A 24,938-nucleotide genomic window follows, 5' to 3' on the forward strand; every position below is an offset into this window, starting at 1 on the left:
CAGCAATCGGATGTTGAGGAACCTAGACGACAAGTCAATAGTAAACCTAACGAATTTTATGCAAGAGTGTTGGGAGAAAGGTAAAATCCCCAAAGAATGGAAGGAGGCTAAATTAGTCCTAATTCCAAAACCGGGGAAAAAGCTCAGTCTCGAAAACCTCAGACCAATATCCCTCACGTCATGCGTCGGGAAACTAATGGAACATGTGATACAATCTAGAATCAGCAGATACTTGGAAGACCAAGACATATACCCTGACACAATGATAGGCTTCAGAGCACACCTATCTGCGTGCGATGTCATGCTACAGCTTAAAGAGCAAATTATCGACCACCAAACGAAGGACACGAAAGCCATCGTTGGCTTAGACGTGGCCAAAGCATTTGACAACGTAGACCACAGGGCAATCTTAGAACAATTGAATAGCCTAAACGTAGGGAGACGTACCTACGAGTATATAAAGGACTTTCTGACTGACAGAACAGTAGCGGTCAGTCTAGGAGGTAACGAGGAGAAAGGGATAGTGCTCAGTAATACGGGGACACCGCAGGGCTCTGTGCTCTCACCCACTCTCTTTAACATAGTAATGATTGGACTCCCGCACAAACTTAAGGACTTACAGGGGCTAGAACATACGATCTATGCGGACGACATCACCCTATGGATAAATAGAGGCAGTGACGCCCACATAGAAGCAACGCTGCAAAAGGCCATCAATATAATTGAAGAGCACTTAGAAAAAGCCGGACTTAAATGTTCAGCTACGAAGTCGGAGGCTCTCTTCATCAGTCCACAGAAAATGCGAAAGAAAATCCCTAACCACGGGATAAAACTCACTGTTAATGGGGACGCGATTCCAAACGTAAAAGCTATACGTGTGCTAGGCATGCACATTCAGGACAATGAAAGAAATACGGAAACGATTAGAAAGCTTGAAATGAGCGTAAGCCAAACATGCCGACTCCTCCGAAGAATCGCCAACAAGAAGGCAGGCATGAGGGAGGCTAACCTATTAAGGATAATACAGCCCTTCGCGATCAGCAAGATCACATACGCAACACCGTACCTTAAACTAACAAGGGCCGAGAAAAACAAAATAGAAATCCTCATTAGGAAAGGAGTTAAAACAGCCCTAAACCTGCCACCATGCACATCTACGCAGCGGATACTAAACATGGGCATTTCAAACACCCTAGAAGAGTTGATCGAAGCCACACTAGTCTCCCAGCAACAGAGACTAATGCGAAGCAGAGGTGGTCTGAGAATTCTAGCGAAACTAGGATACAAAACTAACAACAAAGTAAGAAACACGGGAGCCATCCCGTCACAAATCAGAGACAGGATACGCATACCACCACTCCCGAAGAATATGCATCCCAGTCACCACCAGGACAGGAGGAAAGACAGGGTTAAAGCGTTACAAAAATCACTAGATAAGCAGCAAGGGGTGTTCTACACGGATGCAGCAGAATATGAAAGCAGACCAGGTTTTGTCTCAGTGACGACACAGGCTAACGGTGAGAACTCAAAGAGCTGCAGTACCCCGCAAAACAGTGTGGAGGTTGCAGAGGAGGTGGCCATAGCCCTAGCTTTGACTCAAAAAGGGGTGAAAATCATAGTGTCAGATTCCAAAACAGCTATCAGGAATTATACCGCAGGGAGAATCTCCAAAGAGGCGCTCAACATATTGGAGAAAGGACCAATTCCAGAAGAATTAGTGAACCTTATATGGACTCCTGCCCACGAAGGCTTGCCCGGCAATGAGAAAGCGCATGCATTGGCCCGAGAGCTTATTTACCGGTCCACCAATGCAGCCTCTACAGCCAGGGAGCCCCTACAAAAAGAGGAAGGTATAAACACTTACAGCGAAATTCTCGATTATTATAGAATGGGAAGGAAAACACTGCCAGAGGCGCATAAGAAACTAAGTAAGCAAGAAGAGATAACATGGAGGCAACTCCAAGCGGGGGTGATCTGCAACCCCTACATTCTGAAGAGATGGCACGATAGCATTGAGGACATGAGTTGCAAACACTGCGGGGCAAAGGCGGACATGATCCACATACTATGGACATGTCCTAGATACAATAAACCAGATAGGGATAGACAATCCTGGGAGACTTTAATGACCAGCTCGAAGGAAGCTGACCAAAGAGAAGTCATCCGCATGGCCCTGGACACCGCTGAGCTCCAAGGAGCATCAGCCAGCTGAAAGGGGAGGAGTAAGCCGGAGAGACAGGAAGACTCTTGCCTCCTCGGGGCTCTTTTTGCGGGTGCAAATAAACGTTATTTCTCTCTCTCTCTCTCTCTCGCGCACTCAACATGCGACGCCCAAAACGCCGTTGACGGTGCTCCTCACCATAGAGTTTCATACAGTAATTACTAGACAGAACTCTGGCGCTAGTGTCCACAGGAGCTGCAATGGGAGCGGTTGAGCCAGCAGGGGAATTATAGAAAGTACATGGATTTGCGTAAAACTCATTTTTCTGGCTACAAAGGGCTTCGTGACATTGTAAACTCGTCATTTTCAACAATGTGCTGAGTAATAAATAATTAAACATTATTAAAATTCTCCGACGGCAGGAACCGAGCACAGGACCTCTACTGCAGAAGCCCGATATTGAAACCATTACGCCACGGACGCATGCATCAAGAAGCCATGTGAAACGCCCTTATGAATTTATCGCGGACATGTCAGTGCCATGAGGCGCTTGGCGCGTTTCGATTTGGCCGCCTCGACAAGCTCGACAAGCAGTTAGTTGCGATTGTGCGCGTTCGCACCGTCTTCAGCTCTTCGAAGAGTATAAATTGCTCTGAAATTTATGGCAATGAAGACCTCTAAAGCGTAATAAACAATAACAATAAATAAGAACGTCTGAATACGCAAGCACGAAGATCAGAGCAATTCATGTACTTTTCATCATTCTTATGGTGTGTCAACGACTGCAGCGCTAGAGTTCCTCCTTGTATATTGTAGGAAACTCGATGCTCCTCACCACGCCAGCTTTCTGAGACGCCTTCAGCACAACGCTAAATCTTGAGATCGCTTTCAATGGGTCGCCTGCGGACGAAGCTGCCAATTTTTATTGCGATGTTATTACGATAGCTATTGCAGGGACACCCCAGGCGAATTTTCGTCGTCGCGCTCTCAGTAATCCTCCTTACGAAGTCCAAGTGCGATAAGACCTATTGCGTGCCGTATGCTCTGGGTGCGGGGTATAGCGGGCAAGGTTACAGCGATAAGGATAGAGGCTTGAAGCGCGACGTCTTCGCACGTTACCGCGCGCCCAGTGTTGGAGCTAACGTGATCAAGCGAGCTCTGGCCCGTGAGCAGGCGTCTCCTCCTCCATCGCGGCCGTCGTTGCGCATGGCGCGGCTTAGCGCATGCGTGACCTGCGCAACCTACCTTTGTGATTATCTGCAGCGGGCGCAAAGTTGTGCCGAGATGGCTGGTGGCTTGGTGTGCGCTGCCTTGCCGCGCGCGTTGTATTGGAGGTCCCGTACTCTCAACTTTTGGGGACGCATTGAAGCGAGTGAGAGAGAGACAAAACTTTATTGAAAGTCCTTGCTGGGGTCAAGGGAGGCCAGGAGAAGAGCCCCACCGGAGCCTCCCTTCCTCAGGCGGCGGCCAGACCTTGAGTCTTGGTGGCGTCGTCGGCCAGCCGGACTACCCAGAGCTGGTCCTTCGGTCATTCGCTCAGCAGCATTGCATCCCCCTACTCGGGCGTGGTGATTCTGAATGTAGGACTGGAGCCGCCATTGAATCGAGATGCAGCACAAAGCGTTCGCTCCTTTCTGCTTGCGCTCTTCGCCACACCAGCGTTGGGACAGCGAGTGTTCGTGGCCACCGAGTGAGATTTGTCCATCTTTGCCTGTGCCCGCGTGAGACCATGGTTGTTAATTTGATCGGTAAGCTAATGTTTAATGCGATTGATACATCCGGTAAGAGCTGCAAACCTTACTTCGTGTCGTTATTAATGCAATTTCTGTAAAACCACACGCGTCAGCGAACTTGCCGCAATTTCCTTCTTTCCTTCCCTCCTCTCTCTCGCTGTGATCATTGCTTTCCCCTTTCCCATTCCCCCGGTGTAGGGTAGCCAACCGGACGTTATTCTGGTTAACCTCCCTGCCTTCTACTTTTCTCTTTCCTCCCAAAAACTTCATGTCGTTGTCTAATAATTTGCTATTGCTTCCAATGCTGCCGTGAAACTACAACATTTTATTATGCATTATAACGCTATTAACAATATTTTTCGCTGCCATTCATTCTTCACGTCATGCGGTGCCATGAGTTCGAGTGAGGCCGTAAGCCATCAAATAGTCCCCTAGTACTTCCGAAAGCTGTAAGACCTTGAAGCTGCCTTTACATCTGTGAAGGAGTTTTACGTTTAAAGGATGTTCTCTAGTGTAAGCATTTAGAACCGAGCCAGAGTCCAATCTAGCGTCAGCTCTATGGCACATGGCACTAAAGCCCCTTGATAAATTGAAAGTACCGACACTCTCCTCCCCCCGGCGCTTTCTTCCTCGATTCTCCTCGCCCACCGACGCGCGCGCTACGCCCGGCACGCTTTTTCTCCTGCGATCCCGCAGACGGGCCGCAGCATTCTGTGGAGGCGCGTTATTTTGGGCCACTTGCGCGCCCCAGTAGTGTTGAAAATTTTGAGAAATGCTGATAACAGCATCGATAATGATGAAGACAACTTTTATGAGGTGGTTGTTTTTTTTCTTAAAGCCGTATGAACGAGGCATACTGATGTAAACGGAGCTTTGAGGCGAGCTCTATACTTTAGAAAATTTTTCTGCCACATGATGAAATGCTTTACTTTGCGCGTATGTTCTGGTATTTCTTGTGGAACATCCATCTGCGTGTGACTTATTAAACGGAAGCCTTAGATCTCTGTTTCAAGGTCGCGTTGCGAGGTATAGAAGGTATCACGTGACCCAAGAAAGGCCGGAAGCGAACCAAAGCATGTCCAGCCGTGTATAAGAGATGATTACTGCTTAGCAAAGTTAATCAATGATTGATTAATGATTGTATTAAGATGGATTAAGGTGTATTCAGGATGATTAACGGCCGTGCCAGCCGCGCTGAGGAGAAAAATGGTGCGGACGAAAAAGAAAAACACAAGCAAAACGCAAGATCCGCGCGTTTCTAAGGGCAACGGGCGCGAGACAATCGTCGTGCGGAAAAACGGGCGCAAGACCGCTTCCCACGAGGGGGAGGGGGGACGCGCAAGGGGCGAGGAGGTTGCGCCGCGGCGCAGAGTTCAAAGAGGGGCGGTACTTTCAAATTATCAAGGGACTTTACATGACACAACAACCGCAGTAGCACTATCCACTCTTGTGACTCTTTCATAGTAAATCCATCATATATCTGAGAACCACGAACATTCTGCAGAAAAAAATACATATGTACGTCGCTCATGGCTGAAGACCTTGAGGCGAACAACCCCATGGCAAGAATATTAAGCAAGATGCGAGGCTTTCAGGCTCATGAAGCGAGAAATAAATTGCGACGCTTTCTCAGGACAATCTATACGCCTTTTGCGAAGCGCATGCGAGCGCAGCATTGTGGAATTTTGGCTAATGGTGCATTTAAGTGGTCCTTTTAGATTGCTAGGAGTGTGCTACAGAAACCTTTCAACACCGCGCAAAACTTGTTTTACCGGCAGGAGATGGTCTATTACAGGTAATCAGGCATACAATAATAATAATAATAATAATAATAATAATAATAATAATAATAATAATAATAATAATAATAATAATAATAATGTTTGTTTGTTTGTTTGCCATCATACATGTTAGATGGGAGGGCGGAGGGGAAAAAGCTGCTCGCAGGCAGCTTGACGAGCCCATTATTGTCATTGAAGCCCGCTTATGCCCTAACCATAGCCTACTTGCGGTCTTCGTTGTTCTCTATTTATGCTGAAGCGCTCCGAAACTCGCAGTCGAATGTGAGATAAGATTTTTAGAGCGGAGTGTTACGCTTGCGTCATTTTATTAGAAATAGTAGACACTTGAGCCGCACTCGCGCAGTCTAGCCCCTACTTCGCGCGTTTCGCGCCCACCACATCTTGGGCTCACTCTCGGGACATAGGGAAAAGACGGCATCTGTAGAAGGAAAAGACAAGACAGTGCCGAGTATCAATTTTCTAGCAGCATATCTCCCATGGTCTACACTGAGGCTGTAGCCTGACTTTTACAATGATCCGCGAATAGTTCCCTTTCAACTTTTCTTTAAACACCACACAACAATCTTCCCAGCTAAGACACATGGTTAGAGGTGAAATGTGTTAGAGGTGCTATGGGCCACGGCCTAACAACTTCCACCTATGTCCACGTGTGCAGTCTACAGAACACAGCTTCATAAGCTCCAAAGACTGTCTTTTTCCGAGATGGACTTCAGAGATTCCTCAAGCAGAATGTAGGTATAACATCCTTCTCAATTAGTTTATTTCTTTTCAAAAATTCGTAGTTGGTAGCTTCATGTTTAAACTAATTGTTTTCTTCACAGACTCGCAGCAAGGAAAGTTTCGATTTAATTTTGCGCGTTATGCGAGTGATGACGGGAGCGCATGCACGACTCACACTTCTCTCGCTGGATGCGTTAGTGTTTGATCGCTAAGTAATATTACTGAGACGCTGGAATAAATTTATTAACCATGAAATGATTTTAGCTCCCGTTGTCGGCGACCTTCTAGAGACCTTGAGCCAACGTCCTGAACGACATCGCACGCAAAACGAGAATGGAACGAGGAAATACGGGTAACCAGTAAAACCTCACGAAAGTGTGGCCTTTGGCCTCAACCGTTTGTACAGGACCGCATTACATGCGCTAGTTACTACCCAAACAAGTTACAAAAAATATTGCGTCCAAGCTGTTCCTAGTGTTTGTTTACAGTATCACTGAAGCTGTAACTTCTAGTACGATGAAGTTTTATTTGTCATTTCCCATAGCCGACGTTCAAAAGGCAGATGCAGGGCACTATACACTTGATTGTCATCTTTTGGAGCCGAGACAGGGTTGCCTGTGCTCTTTTCAACGCAAGCGGTCCGTGAGTTCCGCGGTGCGTCCGACGCGCAGGCCGCGTCCAAGCCGGTAGCGTCCGGCACGCCGCGGATGGCTGTTTGGCTTTGGTTCTGTCTGTGACAGGAAGCTATTGCGCGCAGATGGACCAGTGCACAGTATGGCGTGGTGTGGCGGGGTGTGCCGTTGCGAACAAGCACTACGCACATTTCAACATTGTGGCTAGTATCATCTCCAACCAATCTGCTTTGCCGGTAGCCATTTGATGCTTACATGTACTCTCCACTATGGGAGAGCTAGGATTTCTTCAGAACTATGCCGGCGACTACACGGAAAAATTGCAACTTTGCAAACCATCGTCATGTATTCATGTACTCATGTACATAGTTGCCGTCAAGTATTTGTACGTTGTACGAGCAGTAGCCGAGTGGAAAGATACCAGCCCAGAAGTTTCCACAAATGAGGACTGCTAGCCATTTTTTTTTTACGAAATTCGGCGTGCGTTCTTGGGGTTGTCATTTTTTTTCTTTGTATTTGCGTAGTTTACACGCTGTAAGAGTATTTTAAGGGCTTGCAGTACCGCAAGGAAATGAATTAATAACACTAATGAAGCTACTGCGGCAAGCTCAAAACTACTTCTACTAGTTGGAAGGTAACTCTAGTCATGACATAAACCATAAATCTGGAAAACCTAGTATTCCCAAACATGACACCATTTTCAACTAACATTGACCAGACATTATTAGCACATCTGATGTTTTTGAAGTTCAGTGTTTGACGGAAGCCCGTCTGGTCGGGATGAAACATGGTTAAAAGGTTAACAAAAACCCGGGGCACTTCGCCGACCAAATAAAGATTTAAAAGAAAAGAAGACGTTTCGGCTCCCACACGGGAGCCTTGTTCACAGGTAAAATGAACAAAAGTGCTCGAGCAGCTCGCTTAAATAGTCTAGAACACGTGACGCAGGCAGCGCGCATACACTGACGGCAGATTGCCATCGCTCCTGTTCAGAGTGTGTGGCGTAGTCTGGATCATGAGGGACTCAAGATAAAGGCGTCGAGATAGCCCTTTTTCCCTGGCAAGGACACGTGCCTTCCCCCAGTCGATTGCGTGGCCGCTTGAAGTGGCATGCTCAGCCAAGGCACTGGCTCCCGTGTGGGAGCCGAAACGTCTTCTTTTCTTTTAAATCTTTATTTGGTCGGCGAAGTGCCCCGGGTTTTTGTTAACCTTTTAACCATCTGATGTTTTTGTTTACATTAAGTCGATGAATAACAATGACCTGTCTTATAGCGAATTTAATTGAATTCTGGGGTTTTACGTGCCATAATCACGATTTGAGGCACGTCGTAGTACGGGACTCCGGATTAATTTTGTGAAGCTTAATCCTTCATATACTTTCCCGTCATATACTTTCATCTTTAACTTGCCCCCAATGAACACGACATGGGCGTTTTTCAATTTCGCCCTCATCGAAGTGCGGCCGCCGCGGCCGGGATTTGATCCCGCGAGCTCGTGTTTAGCAGCGCAGCACCATAGCCGCTAAGCCACCGAGCCGGGTGTGTGTTATAGTGAATTGACTGTGTATTTTTTTCAGGGCGGGTGGAGGTTCATGCACATGGCCGGCTGGTTCGGACCCGTGGACAGAACCCTTTCGCAGTGCCTCACATCCGGGTGACCTGGCTCAGGTGAGTGATCCAATAGAGACCGCTCTAAGAAGGCCACTCCGAAACAAAAGCAGATTATTGCAACTTCACGCATTTTTGGAACCTTGAGAGCTCGGCAACTCTCACCAGTGATTTCGCTGAGTCGTGGTGGGTCGTGGTGCAGCAGTGACCTTCTCGGTTTTTTTTTTTTTTCTCTTCTTCCGCGTTCTCGCAGCCGACGAAGCAGCACAGACCTCGGCTCACACGGACGCCGGCGGAAGAAGACGAGTCGCGCGAAGCCGCCACCAGCCCGGCGTCCTCTTCGACGACGACGATGACGACAACGACGTCGGCGGCAGCCACGAAGGACAGGGTGACCAGTCGGACTTCGGACGTGTGACGGACGGAAGCGGCAGCTGTCCGCGCTCCGGCGGCTGCTCGCGCGCGGCCGCCGCCGCCGTGTTCCCCGGCGGCGGCTTTCGTTGATTGGTGCTGTTCGTTTTTAATCCCGCACGCTGGCTCCCCTTCTGGCTGCCTTCGCTTCTTCGTTCAGTGCCTGTCCGGTGAGTGACGTGCGACCGACTGTCGGCGGATCATCCCGGACGACCGAGGAGAGCCTAGGATGGCGACGCCCCAGCCATCGGAAACGATGCCATTCTGGGCGGTCTTCGTGTTGGGAATTGTTCACTGCCACAGCGCCTACAGGTTCACTCGGTGAAACGAAAAAAAATAAGAAGCTCGGTAGATTGTTGCGGAAATTAGGGAGATAGCTCACCGTACGACCGCATGATCGCACAACTATGCTGAAGTTCCTGTATTGATCCAAGGTTCGACCCATTTATTCGGAGCGTTTCTTACGTCTATGCCTTTGGGCAGCCCTCTCGAGATAAAGAAAGAAAACAGTGTACGCTGTGTTCTGTCATGACGTATACTTCCCTCACACAACATCCGCTCAGTAGGTCAGTAAACAGGCGATGCAGGAAAGCGCCAGATGCAACACTTAAGTGTCGTGAAAAGCTTGTTCTGTGAATTTAAAAAAAAAAAGGAAACAAGAAAAAAATACAGTGCCGCCTAAGTTATGCTCAGACTCTGCGCTGATTTCTTGTGCAGTTTATTGATAGCTTCAACATATCGTGTTATTTTCAAAATGTCACGCTGTTTTTCTGAAAATGGCTGCTGAGGAAAAAAATAATGCCACGATCTAGCGCCAGGGCACATCTTGTTTTGACTGCTCACTTTAGCCCGGCTACCTTCAACGCTTTTCATGGACACAATCAGGAGGCTGCCAATATTTAGGCAATGCCTGTCACTTGCATTGCTGAGATCTTGATGCTGCAGCGTTAACCATGTCCTTTCTTGCTGGTACCTCGTTTAGTGCGGGCGTTTGCTTAGGGAACACAACACTCAGAACTAAAGCTGACCTGCGGGGGAATAAATCAATATAAATCCTGTGAAATGTTCAATGTCAGCTGACATTTCAAAGTTATTTTTTTCTCATAGGCCTATTTGCTAGTAATCATGCTCAGGAATTTAAAGTATTGCGCTAAATTTTCCCGCCCTGCTATCACACCGCACATCCCGAACGTTACTAACGCTTCTTAATCTCGAGAATTCAAATTCTCCCGTTGACGCTATCAATCACTCGACCTACTGTTCGACCAACCGATGAGAGGGATAAGCGACGTGGCGAAATGACAGCAAGCTAGAGCCGGAATTTAAACCTTGACTTCATGTTCGGTTTGCAGCGAAACTGTTCCTGCGGTAGTTAAAGCTGCATGGCCATCGCTCGGATGCCTGGTTCTTCATGCGGTGAAGTTATATTCACGTTTTCGTTAGATGTACAGTGTAAATGCACTTCGAAAAATGCAATTCAAGAACAGCCATAATACATTTTAAAGACGCGCTGCCTTTACAAGATTAAACAAGAAGCCCCAAAATTCAGTCCAATTCAATTCAACATCCAATCCAAAGTTCTTCCAATCCGTGAGGCGCGCAAACGTTTCTATTTTGCAGAGAATTTGACGATTTTCACAGGATCCCTCTGTCAAACCTTCACGAGCACTTGGACACAAAAACACGGTCACAAAAATAGCCCTCGTAGATTTGTAATCGGTGGCTACGTGCATAGTATCTAATTCCCCTTCCTCACCTTGTTTTCGTTCTGTGTAGTTAGATATGGCAATATGAAGGCGTTTCGCCGCCTATTTCTAGCTCGCGACTGCTCATATTAAGGATTTACCCCCTTGCAGGTTTTCAACTTAAGCTGTGGGCTATTGATCTTAAGTTGTTTATGTTACATTGAGACAAGAGGAAACATTCGTGTTACTCAGGTATCTCTTCCTGAGCATGCTGCTGCCGTGGCCAATCCCCAACACGAAGTCACGCCAGTGATGCTGTTTGGCGGTAGCCTTTCTACGCTCTTTCATACTTGGCCTTCAGTTCATCGAAACGAGAGAGAGAAAGAGAGAGTGATAGAGACAGACAGAGACTGCCGCCTCTTCCAAGACTACTCGAGAGGACAACAGCGCCCATACTCGTCACCTGACATTCCTGGAAACCGACGGCGCAGCAGCTGCGGCTGCTGTACTGCGCCTTGTTGTTTGCGCTTCTGTGATTCCTTCGTGTACAGAGAGTAAGAGACGGTGAGACAGTTGTGCGCATTACGAAAAGCTGCCGGAGCAGAGTGGACACGCCTGCTTCGGTGAACCCCCCCCCCCCTCCCCTGCACCTTCGAAACTGATCTCGTGGATTTAATAAGACGTTCTTATATTTTGAATTCGGCGCGTCCGCGATCCCATCGAACTGGACCCAAAGAGGAGCGTTCGAGTGTGTGAGTTCCGTGGCTGGAGAAGGGGCACCCGCCGCCGGCCGCCACCAAGAAGTTGTGTACGCGCACTCGAAGGACACATGACGGCCACTCACCCGCCCCGTGCGGTTTGTTGTTGTTGTTATCATTTGACTTTTTTTTCTGTTTTAGCGTTTTCATCTCTTCGGTGGCATGATGTTCTAACACTCGGCATATCGTTTTGCCACCTCTCTAGGATCATCACAATTGAATTCAAGGTTCGTGCTTTTTCTGATTCCCCCCTGCCCACCCACTTCCGTTAGCACGTAATTGTCGCGCGGTCATCCCCTACAAACTCTTCGCCGCCACGGAGGACGAAGTACTCGCCCAAACGCGAGAAAGTAGTTTGTCAGATTTCGGCTTTATCGACATAGCTGTGGCCGTGTCCCTGCGCAGCGAAAGCAAGCGAGCGGTTTATTCTTTGATTGAATGTTTGCAGTCTTTGTCAAGAAGGCACACGTCGCAAGGTGGACGGCTTAAAGGAGCCGCTGCAGTGTGCTGCGGAGCCCCTGCGTCACGTCTGCTGCTCCGGGGCTGCAGATAGTGAGCGAGGCTACTGCGTGTTGATCGAGACATCTCGAACGACAGGATATGCACGGGTTCCGCATTATACGTTTCGGTGACTCTTCGACGAGGCTTACACGGACCCGGAGCTAACGATTCGACGAAGGAGCTTGCGTTCGTCAGCGCATCTTACCGAAGTGCAACCTTCGTTGGCCCGTGACCGTCACAGGACACCATACGCCGTTGTCATTTGTAAGCATCCACCTTGCCCGTGTACTTTTGACCATTGCTGCATTCTGTCGAGCCAAGAAACGTAGAGAGGAGAAACCAAACACAGAAGTGCGCGACGTGGTTTAGAGTTCAAGCACTAGCGTGCCAAGGTTGCGCGTCAATTGCACGTCACGTTAAATTCCAGGCGAACCGTGACGCCTCTCCCGTTTTGAGAGCAGTGGGTAGTGAAGTACAACGTACCGACCCAATCTTCAGCTCGTCCATCCCTCCCGGGCTGGACAGGGCAAGCACGAGCGCAGGTACTCGAAGTGCGAGCTCGCGTGTTACATAGCGAGTGTCCCGCTCCGGTTATACACGGACGTCAGGTTCCGCACCATTCCAATCGCGTCTTTAGCAAGTTCTGGCACATTCACTGCGATCCTATACGGAGCACGTGTACTCGCGCGCACACGCGGGCGCTATTCGTAGGATTTCAAAAATAAGAGCGAGCTTACTCGTCCTCGCTCGTGATAGTAGAAATTGCTCCTTATACGAGCCGTACTTATTTATTCCTGCCAATTAACAAGAGCTCGGGAGTTGTGCAATCTCGCAGAAGATCTGCGTTTCCCGGAGGACTAGCAGTTATTGTTTACGAATCGGGCCGTGTAGCTCGCATATACGCGCGTAACGTTCAAGGCATCCTATTCACACTCGACAGTCATGTCGGTTTCAGAGGTTTCTCAAGTATTTCAGCACTCAGATCGATTCGCTAACGATGCTTCGGAAGCTCGGCTCGTTACAAGATGTAGCCTTAGTACAGAGCGAACGCAAGCTCGCAGGAATTCGGATGACCGAATTACTTCGCAGAGAATTAGACACTCTTCCGGCTTTTCATGCGTGCGTGGTCGGTCAGGCGTTGCAAATTCTGCAACTGCTTGGAGTACGCTTTGGCGAAACGTGGTCGGCCGTAATGCTGCCAATGCTGGCGAGACAAAAGCCAAGCGATAAAGCAATACCACGATCACGTTGGCGTTTACGCAGATAGCAGGGAAGGAAGCTTGCCGGTAGTACTGTAGAACGGAAGACAGAACAAAAAAAAATATAATCGTCGCTCGTGTTTAAGCTCACTTACTTATGAGGAAGCATCGGTAGAGCTCTCGCGACTTCAACCATTACCATTTGTGCACATCCTGCTTAAGCGTAGGCTGTAGAATTAGTGAGTGAGAAACTTCTATCATTCAAAGCAAAGCGTCTGGACCACATCTCTTTGCTTAAGCACAAATTTGAGAGATTGCAGTGGGCACGATCAGCACATATACACAGGAATCTCAGGAACATAACACTCGGCGACAAGGCTGCCTGTAATACTCGCAAACGAATTCGCTCACACTTCGTCAAATTCAAGCTTCTGACGACGGCCATCGCCCCAATTTTAACCTACTACGCCGACGTTGGGCCAGCTCGCGCGAAGACTGTCAGCATAAAGTGTGTGCTTTGAAACACTCGAAACATTTTGGGGCGAGGCTGCGTCTACGGCGGTACTCGGCATCATCAAAGAAATACAGTTACGCTGCGCTCGGCGTTTTCCTTTGGTTCTTCGGTTGCGACACAGCCGTTGATTCCTGCGCGTCCGATTGAGGCGCCGGTGATATTTCGCACCGACGTATACTACACGCTTCGGAGTGCCTTGCCGCAGGCTAAAAGCTGTCGCACCACCCTGCCCCCACCACTTTTACACGTAAGCACTTGAAACTTATGCTCTGTTAAACACTTGCTTTTTGGAGGACTTGTTCAACATATCTTCTTGTATTGTTCCATTACGTTCCGCCCTTCGCACTCGCCGCAGTGAACTCTGCTCATCGAGTAAAACCATTTCTATATGCCAGTGGAGAGAATGTTCTCGATCACCATGATATCTCTATTTCAGAGGTACCACTGAAGGAAAAAAAGAAAGCCACAGAGCGGATGTGTTTCGCTTTTTGATGAAAAGCATTTTTTTTTTAGTGGCGAGCTTAGCACGCTTTTCAGCCACGCCTACGTGCTCGGCAATGGTGCATGACGTTTTCCATGTCGGCAAATAATTCACGCTGACTAGTTTGCCCATAGCACTCTGAACCGAACGACCAAGGCAACGTCACGTACTCACCCGTCTTCATTGCAAGCCAACAAACCCATAATTCCCGCCCAGTAATTCGTCCAACCAGCGACTACCGATCGTTGTTTCATTTAGCCGCATCGACCGGTCAGGTCAACGTCATATGCATAAATCACTGACTGTCCCGTCAGCAGGGCCAATGGTACGTTAATGTTGCGACGTTGCGGGTTGTCTAGCTCTGCCCTTCCTGGCCTTCTAGGAGTTTTAGTGAGTGTCCTGGCAGAGGAAGCCTTTGTAGAGCCAAGTTACTTATATGACTAGGTTAATACTTGCAACATTGTCAGAGTTTTCGTTGTAACGCGCTCCTGGTAAAATTGGGCGTTAAGGTTTGCGTAAGTGTAAACTTACCCTGACATTTTTTTTTTTTGTTTTTTATGCGTGGCAAGCGTAGAATACGAGAGATAGCGCCATATCACGTCAAGGTGTAGAACACCGAAAAGGTTCCTTCGAGAATGTACGCATCTGTCAAATTCATGAGAGAATGCAAAGGTTCTTGGAATGAGCATTGCCTCACGATAGCTTCCCCGTAGTGCGCTGCCTGAAGACATTTGCCGAAGAGCGGGTCTTATTTGAATCTCTTGTTACTGTGAACCAGTTCATGTTACTAAAACTTAGCATTTTAGTCGCGCCGTGTTCGTGCAGGAATGTCACACAAATAGCATAACATTCGCACCACCGGGTTTATGTTACCAGAGAAGCGCGAACCCTTCTCGAAGAAATGGTAACAAAGTTATGCAAGTGCGCACAATTCTTTTCTATTGCTGCTAGTGGACCTTAGGCAAGTTGACGCTGACGAATTTGAAAGGAGCGGCCCTGCTATGACAATGCTTAATTTGAACATGTGGATAGATTATTGTCGGAAGTTTATTGGGCTGTCTTGCATTCATGCACAATCGCTTGAACTTTTTGATTCGTGCGTTAAAAGAGCTTTGATTTCGTGCGTCGAAGCCCTTGTGCATTAATCAACAATGCGGACGATTTCGTTTAAAGTAGGTGCGGAGTCATTTGTCAAGCTTTTCTTCATGTGCCTAATTTGGGATTAATGAGAGCTTAAGAACGTAGTTCGCCTGAATTTCGCTCGCACAATCGCAAACCTCGCAACGGTCTAGTTATCGTCCACAGCGTTATGCAACGTTTTGATGATAAAGGTTTTGGCAGTAATGGATGAATTTTGACGTAATTCTTCTAAGAAAGATATTGAACGAAACGCTGATTCTGTTCTGACGCCTTCAGTTAGAAACTCAGTGACGCCAACTTCGGCTGTGTGTCAGAATTTCACGAAACGGCAGTAGCCTCGAGTATCTGAGTGAACGACGATGGAGACTCAAACAAGGTTGTAGTTTGTCTCATCTCAGAATGTGCAGAATGCTTCCTCTTTTTATAACAGGTTGTGTATGTCGAGCGTGAAATGTGCGGTGCGTTAGTGACGAGCAAGTAATATATTTCCGAACTTGATTGTGAGCTTTTACCCGGTGCCGGCCTATGATCTGGTATTTTTGCGTGTTTCTCGTGTATAACTGATGAGTGACACTTGACTTGTAGGGACATGTCTTGGGTTAATTTTCATCTGATCGAAGTCATTTTATACATCTACAGCAAGTACAGAGGCAACAAATGCTTTGCACATGTGTGATTAAGAACTGTGCTCTGTTTAACGTCTTTACACTAAGAAGGGACAAATTGAATAATGTGGCTATTTAATGACTGTTTTTCAAGTTCCTTAGATTAGCCGGATATCTCGATCAGGTATGGCGCATGCGACAGACGTTGCCCAGAGACGAACGGCCGTAACGTGACGAAGTAGTGATAGGCGAATGGAAGAAGAGAAAGAGCATATCGTGTCACTTCAGCAGGGTCTTAACGCGCACGTTAGAGTAGGGCATGTCAGGAATAGAAGTATGTGCAGTGTGCTCGTAAAAGAAAACAAAAACGTGCTGCAAGAAGCAGCGTGACCACCACACGCTAACAGCAAGAAACACGTGTTGTGTATGTCCTTCCTTGGAATCAAGGAAGACCATACCGAAACGCAATTCAAAAGCATAAGAGAACGGCAAACTGGCCACGTGACTCGAGCTTTTCCGTGTGAGCCAGCAAAATGTTGATACCGCGTTTTCTTTTTTATCGTAACACCCAATCTCCAGAAGTATACCGGTTTGTTTCGAAAGGCAGTGCGGTTTGTCGCGCTGGAGGAGATATCAGGTGAACACAGCAAAAACATTATGGAGGGGTAAGCCAGTGGCTTCACTCGTGGTATCGCCTATTTATTGTATTGCACAATGGCGTGGAATTTGCAGTCTTGGATTCCTACTGACTGAACGGTTTCTGAAGCAAGAAAGTTGATGCTGCCATGGCTGAAAATTGGGCAGTGTTACGAAACGAAAGCACTAAGCAATAAATTGGATTTAAATTTTGAAGGTTGAGTACAAGAGGCTGCAGGCTACTCTGAGCCACGCTGTGGCTACAGCGTGGCTCAGAGTAGTCTAACCAACCACCGCAACTGTTGCGTACAGTACGGGTGTCTCCTTGGTACTTTTGAGCGAGATTAGTACTTTGTGATATTACTATAGTCAGTAGTCAATCCCACTTCTTTCTTGTACCGGGATGCCAGAAGACGGCAGTGTCAGAAAAGTTTCAAGCAGAAAATACTTATCGCTGACCTAATGGTTAAGATGGGTGTGCGATACCCGTAGACGCATCACGTGGTTCACTGGAGCGGACTTTAGAAAGTCGTACGCTAAATTATGACTTTGAGGCGTGTTCAAAACGCTTGGGTTTAATTTTACAGCTCCTATTTATCACTGGTTGCAGATACCAAAGCAATTTGGTGACTGCACAGGAACTAGTTTTCCATTTCCCTTTACTTAACATTTTGAGATTGCTGAAAGTTTCTGCGTAGTGTCAGGTTATGCACTATGGGCTTCATTATGAACATAGAAGCAGAGGTACTGCAGCCAGGCTAACCATCCTTGAAACTTTCACTTCCACTGTGTGTACCCAAAGTGTGCGCACTACAATGGCAATAATCAAAGAAAATCTCGTAGGGGTATCTTCTGCCTAAAGCACATGATGGCCCACTTTCTGCTGTAAAACAAAGGAATGGTCTGTGACCAGTCTTATTAGCACCACAGTGCTTTCAATTGCGTGCGGTCTGTTTTAAACACTTTTTTTTGTCGACAATGGTTGTCATTTCAAGCAATTCCTGGTTCTGTTCCAGCGCGAAATGTTTGTGAACTTACTGCAGAGACGTATCGCCAGAAACACGGATTATCGAATGTTATTACAAACGTGTAACGAACATGGGAGCGATCATCTTTCCGGCGAGGGTAATGAAGTCTCTTGAAGAGGAAAGAGGAACACACAGGTCGTAATGAAAGAAAGTGGGGCAGGATTTAGCGAGTCAGATCGGAAAGAGAAGAACGAACCTGCTCGAAAGGCGGAGGTTGTACAGCCGGACGACGTTGTCCCGCCTGCTATGACTGCGCGAGATCGCTTCCGTATGGTGATAGTCTCATGCGACTTTCACAGATGTGGTGTCGACGGCCTCTGGTGAGCTCTAGTCTTAAGCCTTGCGTCCTTGTAGAACTACTTTTCATCCAATGTTATTAGCTCTCATGGGTGCTCGCAATACCTTTTATGTGATATCTCCGTCGCCAGTCGCATTCATTGCCTCTGGCGTTTATCCGCCTTTGAATGTGGCGCAGATTTCTGACCGGCGTGATGTGGACAGCTTGCTTTCCCAGCATGCCCTATAAATAGCGAGTCGGCGGCGTCGATGACGCGATGTGGGTTGAACAGCAGTAACCCCGGTTTTTTTTTTTTTTTTTTTTTTTTGTAGGCTAACGGCTTCGCGCGCTCTATTTTTCACCACGAGGTGGCGCGACGCACAGGCGCTTCGCGCTTCGGCGCACAAGACCCCCCAGTCGTGCACACACATTGCACACGCAGACACACACACACACGAACAGAAACACGCAGCATTCATGAACCTGTGAACAAAGCTCATCGCGTTAGTGTTTCTGTTTTGGTGCCGACTACAGGATTGCACACTGGCCTCCGAATCTTCGTTATAGTGACGCCGCACTGTGCTAGAAAAGTTTGGCTTTCTCGACTTGTACATAAAAGACGAAAAAAAATACTTGGCTTCTTTCGACGGCAAAGCTGCTTATGTTGATGCTCACTTCTTTGTACATATTATACATATTATAAATATGTATTACAGACATTATTTCTACTTCGCAGTAAATTTACTCATCACCACTCGTGTGTTTCTTGTTTCTGTCCTGCTTTTGAGACGTTTTCTCGCTTCTGTTTTACTTTTTTTGTGATCGTCTTTGGAAGTAGGAGTCTGTGTTCGCGTTATGTGTGAACCTGTGCCGCTTCATGAAAACGTATACCAATGGCTTTTCACTCTTATTTCTTGTACAGCAAACGAGTGCTGTGCACTTGACTGTACGGAACTACTCAGGACTTATTTTCTACCACCGCTTGATTTGCAGGATGAAAATATAATTAGACATGCGGCGTATGAAGGCAATTGCCTCATTTTATTGCCCCATTCACTCGAGAAGTATGCCCGTTGTTCACAAAAGAAACATTTACGATGCCAACCTCCTTGTGATTTGCACAATTTCCGTAATGCACGGTAAATGGGTCAAAGATGCTCCGCAGAGCAGTGATCAGTCAACATTCCCCGAGCAAACGTTCGGGTCTCTTCGATTTGGTGCGCTGCGAATGCTGTGGCGTCAAGAGACAGGTCTGTAGAAAAGTTTGATGATGAATCGTTGTCAGACACGGCCGTATATTAGCTTCTCAGACATTTTCGTCGTTCAGTACCGCTTGCACAGGTGGTCCTCTTCGTAAAGGCAGTCACAAGTCTAGTGATCTACTGCAATGAATAGCAGGAAGCGCAGCCAAGTGAAAGAGACCCGAAAACGTCTGCGAGAATTGCCATCGTATCTTAGCTCTGTTTGTTTGTTTCATATTTGCACAACGAGCGCGCTGGAATAGCTAGCGCCCGCACTGTGCCGCAGCGATGCAGATCGGGAATCTGAAGTAAACTATCAGGCACAATTTGCATAATTGCATCGCCGTTTTCGGAAATTAACACTGGCGCCAAGAGGAGCGTAGTTAGGCTGAGAATAAAAAAAAAACAAGTATATCAGCGAATAGCATGAGGATAGGATAAGAATGTAGGGGGCTGTTTCCGGCTTTCTGCTGCTACCGCATTAGGTTTTCCCATTGGTACTGATCCGAACATGTAGCAGTTATGCGAACATCATGGCGTGTTGCGCTGCTCTGTCTGATGAATGAGATGGTGACGCGTCTGAGTGCGACGGTGTTTAATGCCCCTTTGATCTCCACGATGATTTACTTCGAAAGTATCACCAATCTCGAGACAAAATACAAAGATATTGCTCGCACTTCACTGAGGAAAGCCGATAATGACTATCCTTAATATGAAACTGGAGGCTGCGATAACTTCCTTTAGAGATTTAACAATAGCCGTCCAGATGAATATATCTATATTGACCTCCCAGGGATAACTACAAGAAGTTTGTGACGTTCGTTCGTCAGCGTCCTCCCTTTTAGGGTTGTGAGGGATCCACTGTTTGTTCGTCTGTTTAGGTTATAGACTTCTATATATTTTAGTGCGTTGTGGATTTGAAAGGTTTACCCTATATAGTTACAAAACAATATGACACTCGTTGTGCATTTGTTTTTACTAGTGAATATCATAATTCCTTTATTGCGCTCGACAACGCAGTCTAGTTTTCCACCAGAAAGGGGTATGCCGTCTGTATATTCTGTTGCATTGAAATGAATACCTTATTATCAGGTTACACAAAGTTGTCGTATGGCAGCGTTATTTCTATTCGCTTCTCCTTTCTGGTGGCATTTCCACATTATTGCTCGACTTGAAGAAGATAGCCGGTTTCTCTGCTGTTTCGCACGAGAGAGTGCAATGAGAGCCTGTTGCGGCTACGTTTTCAATGTTATTTATCTCTAAAAAGTGCTATGAAGAAGAAAAAAGCATGAACGAGAAGAAGGGTGGTTCTCACCCGCTTTGTTGCCTTCCGCCGACAGCGTTAAATAAATGAACTATGCAAGGCGCTTTCTCGCATCGAGCAGTTTTTTCATTCATCATGTGCTGCCCTTTCTCACCCAAAGTGATTGGCATCAAGAACGTCCGCGGCTCTCTGCTATAGTATAGTATGGAATAAAAGCTGGATAAGCCATGGTAAAGCCCCTCAGGCAGGCTGGTCAACGTTCCTATAGGTGGTGGACCTAAGGCAGCCTTGAAATCCTTGGCGTGTTAAGCTTTAGGTGGTTAGGGGAGCGACGTCACGTGGTATTGTTGCAGGCGGCGGCTACCTGCAAAAGAAATAACCGAAAAGAAGATGAGGGGTGGTTCCCCACCCTGCCTAGAAGCGTGCAATGCCAGGCCGCGTTTTCCTTTCAGTTTCTTCCTTTTGCAGATAGCCACCGCCGCCAGCGTCGCTACGTAACGTAACTTCGCTAACCACTTCAAACTAACATGCCAAGGATGATGAGGCCGCCTTTGAGAAAAATAGGTCCACTTATTGAAACGTCGGCCAACGTGTCAGAGGCAATTTGACATGGTTCGTCAAAACTTCTATCCCACAGTGTGCTTCCTTCTGTCGGACCACATCTCGGCTCTGCTGTAGTGCAGTGTAATTTTGTTACTGATGTCTGCGCCGAGACCATGGTCTTGTAAAGCGGCAGGTGTAAATTTTATTAGTTTTCGACTATGACTTTCTTGTGTAGGCAAAAATCTTCGCGCAGAACGATCAGGCCATTCCAGTTCAACGAACGCAAACATACGTATAAGTGGCGCTTTGTTATACTCCGTTGGCTCAGTGCCTACGGTGTACCGCTGCGGAGCTGTACGCTTGTGTACAGCGCATTTAGTGGGAATAAAAGAGCCCGAGATAGTTAATATTGTCCGACAGACCTGCGCTACGCCGTCCATCATAGTGTTCCGTTGTTTAGTAAGTTCAGAGCAATATATTAACCAATTTAACCAACCAATTAGTCACTGCTGCAGCCGAAACCTTTTCGCACTGTGAAGTTTGCTTATTGCGTGAACGCTCTGACTGCCGAGTCCTGAAGGTAATGCTTGCAATGGTGTAAAACGTTTCGAGTGAACTGTGTGTTTACCAGCACCTTCATCCCAGTTCCCTCCCGCCTGAAGACCTGGATGCCACCTTTATGCAGAGTGCGTAAAGCACCGGCAACCAAGACACTTTGTGCAATTCGGATGCTTTATTTGCACATTATTATTCCGATCTGAGGGTCGCTATGGCATTTCCAACAAATTCTAAAGCGGTTTCTCACTTTCTTTACAAAGGTCATCACTGCTGTTGACGTGATCGCGCTGCTCAAAAACAGCAACACGACCTGTTCAGGTACAGCGCGTATGCATCAACGAGGAAACTATGGTACCTCTGACCAACTTATATAACCACTGCTTTAAACTGGTGAGCACGAGCTTACCAGTACTCAAGTGATTGAGGAGAAACGGTGTGCGTTGTGCCACTCAAATACGTAACTTTACACTCTGCCAAAAACTTATACAAAGGAGTCTACGAAAATCGAGGGAAAACGTTGCTTCGATGGAGAACACATATTCCGAAGGCCGTTAAATATATATGGGTTTGATCAGTGTTTTCTGAAAAAAGCCGTACCAGAAATAATTTGTCTGGGCTGCCATTGCAATGTTCAGCATGCCGCCCGATACGAAAACGTGGTTGCGGAGAAACAATGTTGCCTCAGATAGATCACAAAAAGATTTCTCGCATATGACTTTTTTTCTTGAAAGCGAGTCTTTCTCTTCATCTCCTTGGCCGCATAGCCAAATACATCGCAGGTAGACACAAATATTAAGAAAAATGTAATATCAAAGAAAAAGAAGCGCATGATCACGAACTTGTGCCACCGTCCTGGCTGCCAGGCAATCATTCTGCCAAAGGTCGGCTGGACAGAGTGCCTCACAGTGTGCTTAGCGACGATGAACGCGTGCATCTGTCAGGACGAAGCCCGCGCACGACCCGGTGCTACGCGTCTCCCTTCTTGGTTGCCGAAATTTCGAGGTCAAAAGGCCACAGCATTGTAGCCTCTTCGCGCGTAGACACGTCCAGGCAGAGCTTTACCTCCCCTTTATCGGTAAGAATGGCATGGTCGTGCTTAAACTCTACCGGACGCAACGGTGAATGCGCCTCGGTACTAGCCGTGAAGTCAACCTGCTGACATCGTAGGACTTCGATCCGCTTGTTGATTTCGTTCACTGAGCAGGCGCGAGAAGCCGACGGCGACTGAACTTCGAAGGACTTCGGTGCAGCTTTCTCTGGATCTGGCGCATCCATCGACGGTGCAGTCACGGCACTTATCACGTTTTTCTTGGTTTTCTTGTGCCTGTCCTTCTTTCCTTTTGCCGCAGCCTTTTCTCTCTTCCCTGACTCAGCTACACCGGTTGGCGGAATTGGCGGCGCCTGTTGAGGGAGGTCCGGGCGTTCAAGCTTCAGCATAGACGGCACGACTTCGGGAGGAGGAAGAGGAGAAGTTGCTGCAACTGCAGGCTGCGATAGCAAAAACGTCGCGTCTTCGAGTAGCACTATAGACATTGACCTCACCTTGCGTGGTCTTCTCGCATCTTTCTCAGGTTGTGCTTGCGGGGACAGCGTGAACGATCCTTGAGACGACTTGTATTCGGAACTCTCGAAAGAGGGCGTCGAGGCTTGCGACGCCTTCCTGTGCTGCACGCACGCGTCTTCCTCACTCGCCACAGAGTCCACAGTGAAAGCCGTTTCCTCCAGCACATGTCGCGCTACTTTCCTCGTCCCGTTCAATGGTGGCAAAGCTCTTTGACCAGGATGTGGCTCCTCCTCTTCTTTCTTAACTGCGTCTGATGAGGAAGGTGCCATATAGAGCGGCGACTCTTGTGGTGGTTCGTGCTTCGTTTCGGCTGTCTGCGTCGTTAACTTGTCAGGTAAGCTTTCGCTAGAGTGCCCTGGGGACGCAGATGACAGGCCGAAGGGACCTCCCCATCTCGGAAGCGCAATTGAAACGCGACGTCCAGTGCCGGCACCGTGGTGCAAAGATGCCGACTGCTGTTGGTGCGCTGCAGCTGTATTGTCAGCGCCAGCCGACGCGTCAAAAGACGGAGAACCCCAATCGGTGTCCGAGTGTTCTCTTCCTTTTCCTGCGACTGCTGGAAAGGGTCCCGTGTGATCCAGCACGTTTACATTTCCTTTCGACTCCTGTGTAGTCGGCGAGAACGCAGCTGATTGGTCAGGCAGCTCCGCGTTTGCTTCGTTTCCACCTGCAATTGTCGAAAAGGAAGTCTGTTTTGGCGACAACTTTGGCGGCTCTTGCTTGACATCGATCGTGCACGCTTCTCCAATTCCGCGTAAGCGGCTGCCAGACTGCTCCGGAGGCGAAGATTTCGTCGACCATATTCCGCCGAAAGGGCCTCCCGCAGTTGGAAGTTGTCTAGTGAGCTTGCTTACCCCTACGGCGGCGTTCTCTAAATCCTTTAACTGCTGTTGTCGATCGTCTGGTGAGTCCGCTTTGTCAGCCTGTGGCACAACTGGCTCAACGGACGTAGCGTCCGCGGCCACAGCTCGATGAGATTTGTTGTCTTGCAAAACAGTGTCGGGTTGCGTCTCTTTGATTGCAGCAGAATCACTGGATTTCATCTGGACGGTAGCACTCGCTGACGAAGAACCACCTGGCATAAGCGTATCGACCCCTTTGGCCACGCTATTCGAATCGTCGCGATTCGCAGTTTCGGAATGGTGCTCCCATGCTGCAGTTTTATGACGCTTCTTCCTCTTCTTTTTCTTGGACCTTTTCGCCGTAGTGGCGGACGTGGTTGTTGCTTCCATCGCGATGTGGTCTAAAGGAGCCTCCATGTTGCCTTGCCTATTTAACGAGGCATCGGTCGCATTCGCTGCATTTTCAGAATTCACCATGCCTTCTTTGCTGTTTGGGTTGCGGTGACTGAGCTTCAGAGTATCATCACGGCTTTTGTTTGTAGCCAGGCCATCTTTCGATGGGTGATGCCCGGCTTTAGTCTTGCTGTGCCCTTTGAGCAGCGACAAGTTGACCGGGTCATCACAGTCTTCGGTCTTTTTCTTGCGGTGATGTCTTCTGTGAGATCGCTTTCCCGGTGCCTTGTGACGGGCCGCTTTTGTAGTAGACTCGGTTTTGTCTTCCGCCTGCCGGTACTCACTGTCTTGCACTACAAAGCTGAAAGGAGGAGTCTCTGAACCAGGCGCCACGCCGGACGGGGATCCTGCTTTGGCGAGCTCAGCTTGACCGGCTTGGCCACACGGCGTGACGTCTATGGCGACTTCAGCTCCCATCCCGGAGTCCACGCGAGGTGCGCTTTGCGCGCTGGCGCGGTTATGAAGCGACGCTCCTTTCTGTGCTTCCATGCTGCGATTACTGCGTCAACAGTGGTAGCACATACCGTATAGTTGGAGGAGAGTGAGCAGCGTTACGGCCTGGTCACAAGTGTCCAGTGGCCGT

At 48.0% G+C, this 24,938-nt stretch overlaps 1 protein-coding gene across 7 annotated transcripts in view; it reads left to right on the forward strand.

Moving 5' to 3' along the window:
- Positions 1-18,650, forward strand: part of sei (potassium voltage-gated channel seizure) — a 318,213-nt gene extending 299,563 nt beyond the window's left edge. For all 7 annotated transcript variants that reach the window (XM_075680320.1, XM_075680323.1, XM_075680318.1 and 4 more), the window contains 2 exons: positions 8,625-8,715; positions 8,909-18,650. In XM_075680320.1, the coding sequence (XP_075536435.1) occupies positions 8,625-8,715; positions 8,909-9,073 (256 nt within the window). In that variant the 3' untranslated portion in view covers positions 9,074-18,650. The remainder of the gene's footprint in view (positions 1-8,624; positions 8,716-8,908) is intronic.
- The last annotated feature ends 6,288 nt before the right edge of the window (positions 18,651-24,938 follow it).

Source organism: Dermacentor variabilis, chromosome 2, assembly GCF_050947875.1.
Source record: "Dermacentor variabilis isolate Ectoservices chromosome 2, ASM5094787v1, whole genome shotgun sequence".
Lineage (NCBI taxonomy): Eukaryota > Metazoa > Arthropoda > Arachnida > Ixodida > Ixodidae > Dermacentor > Dermacentor variabilis.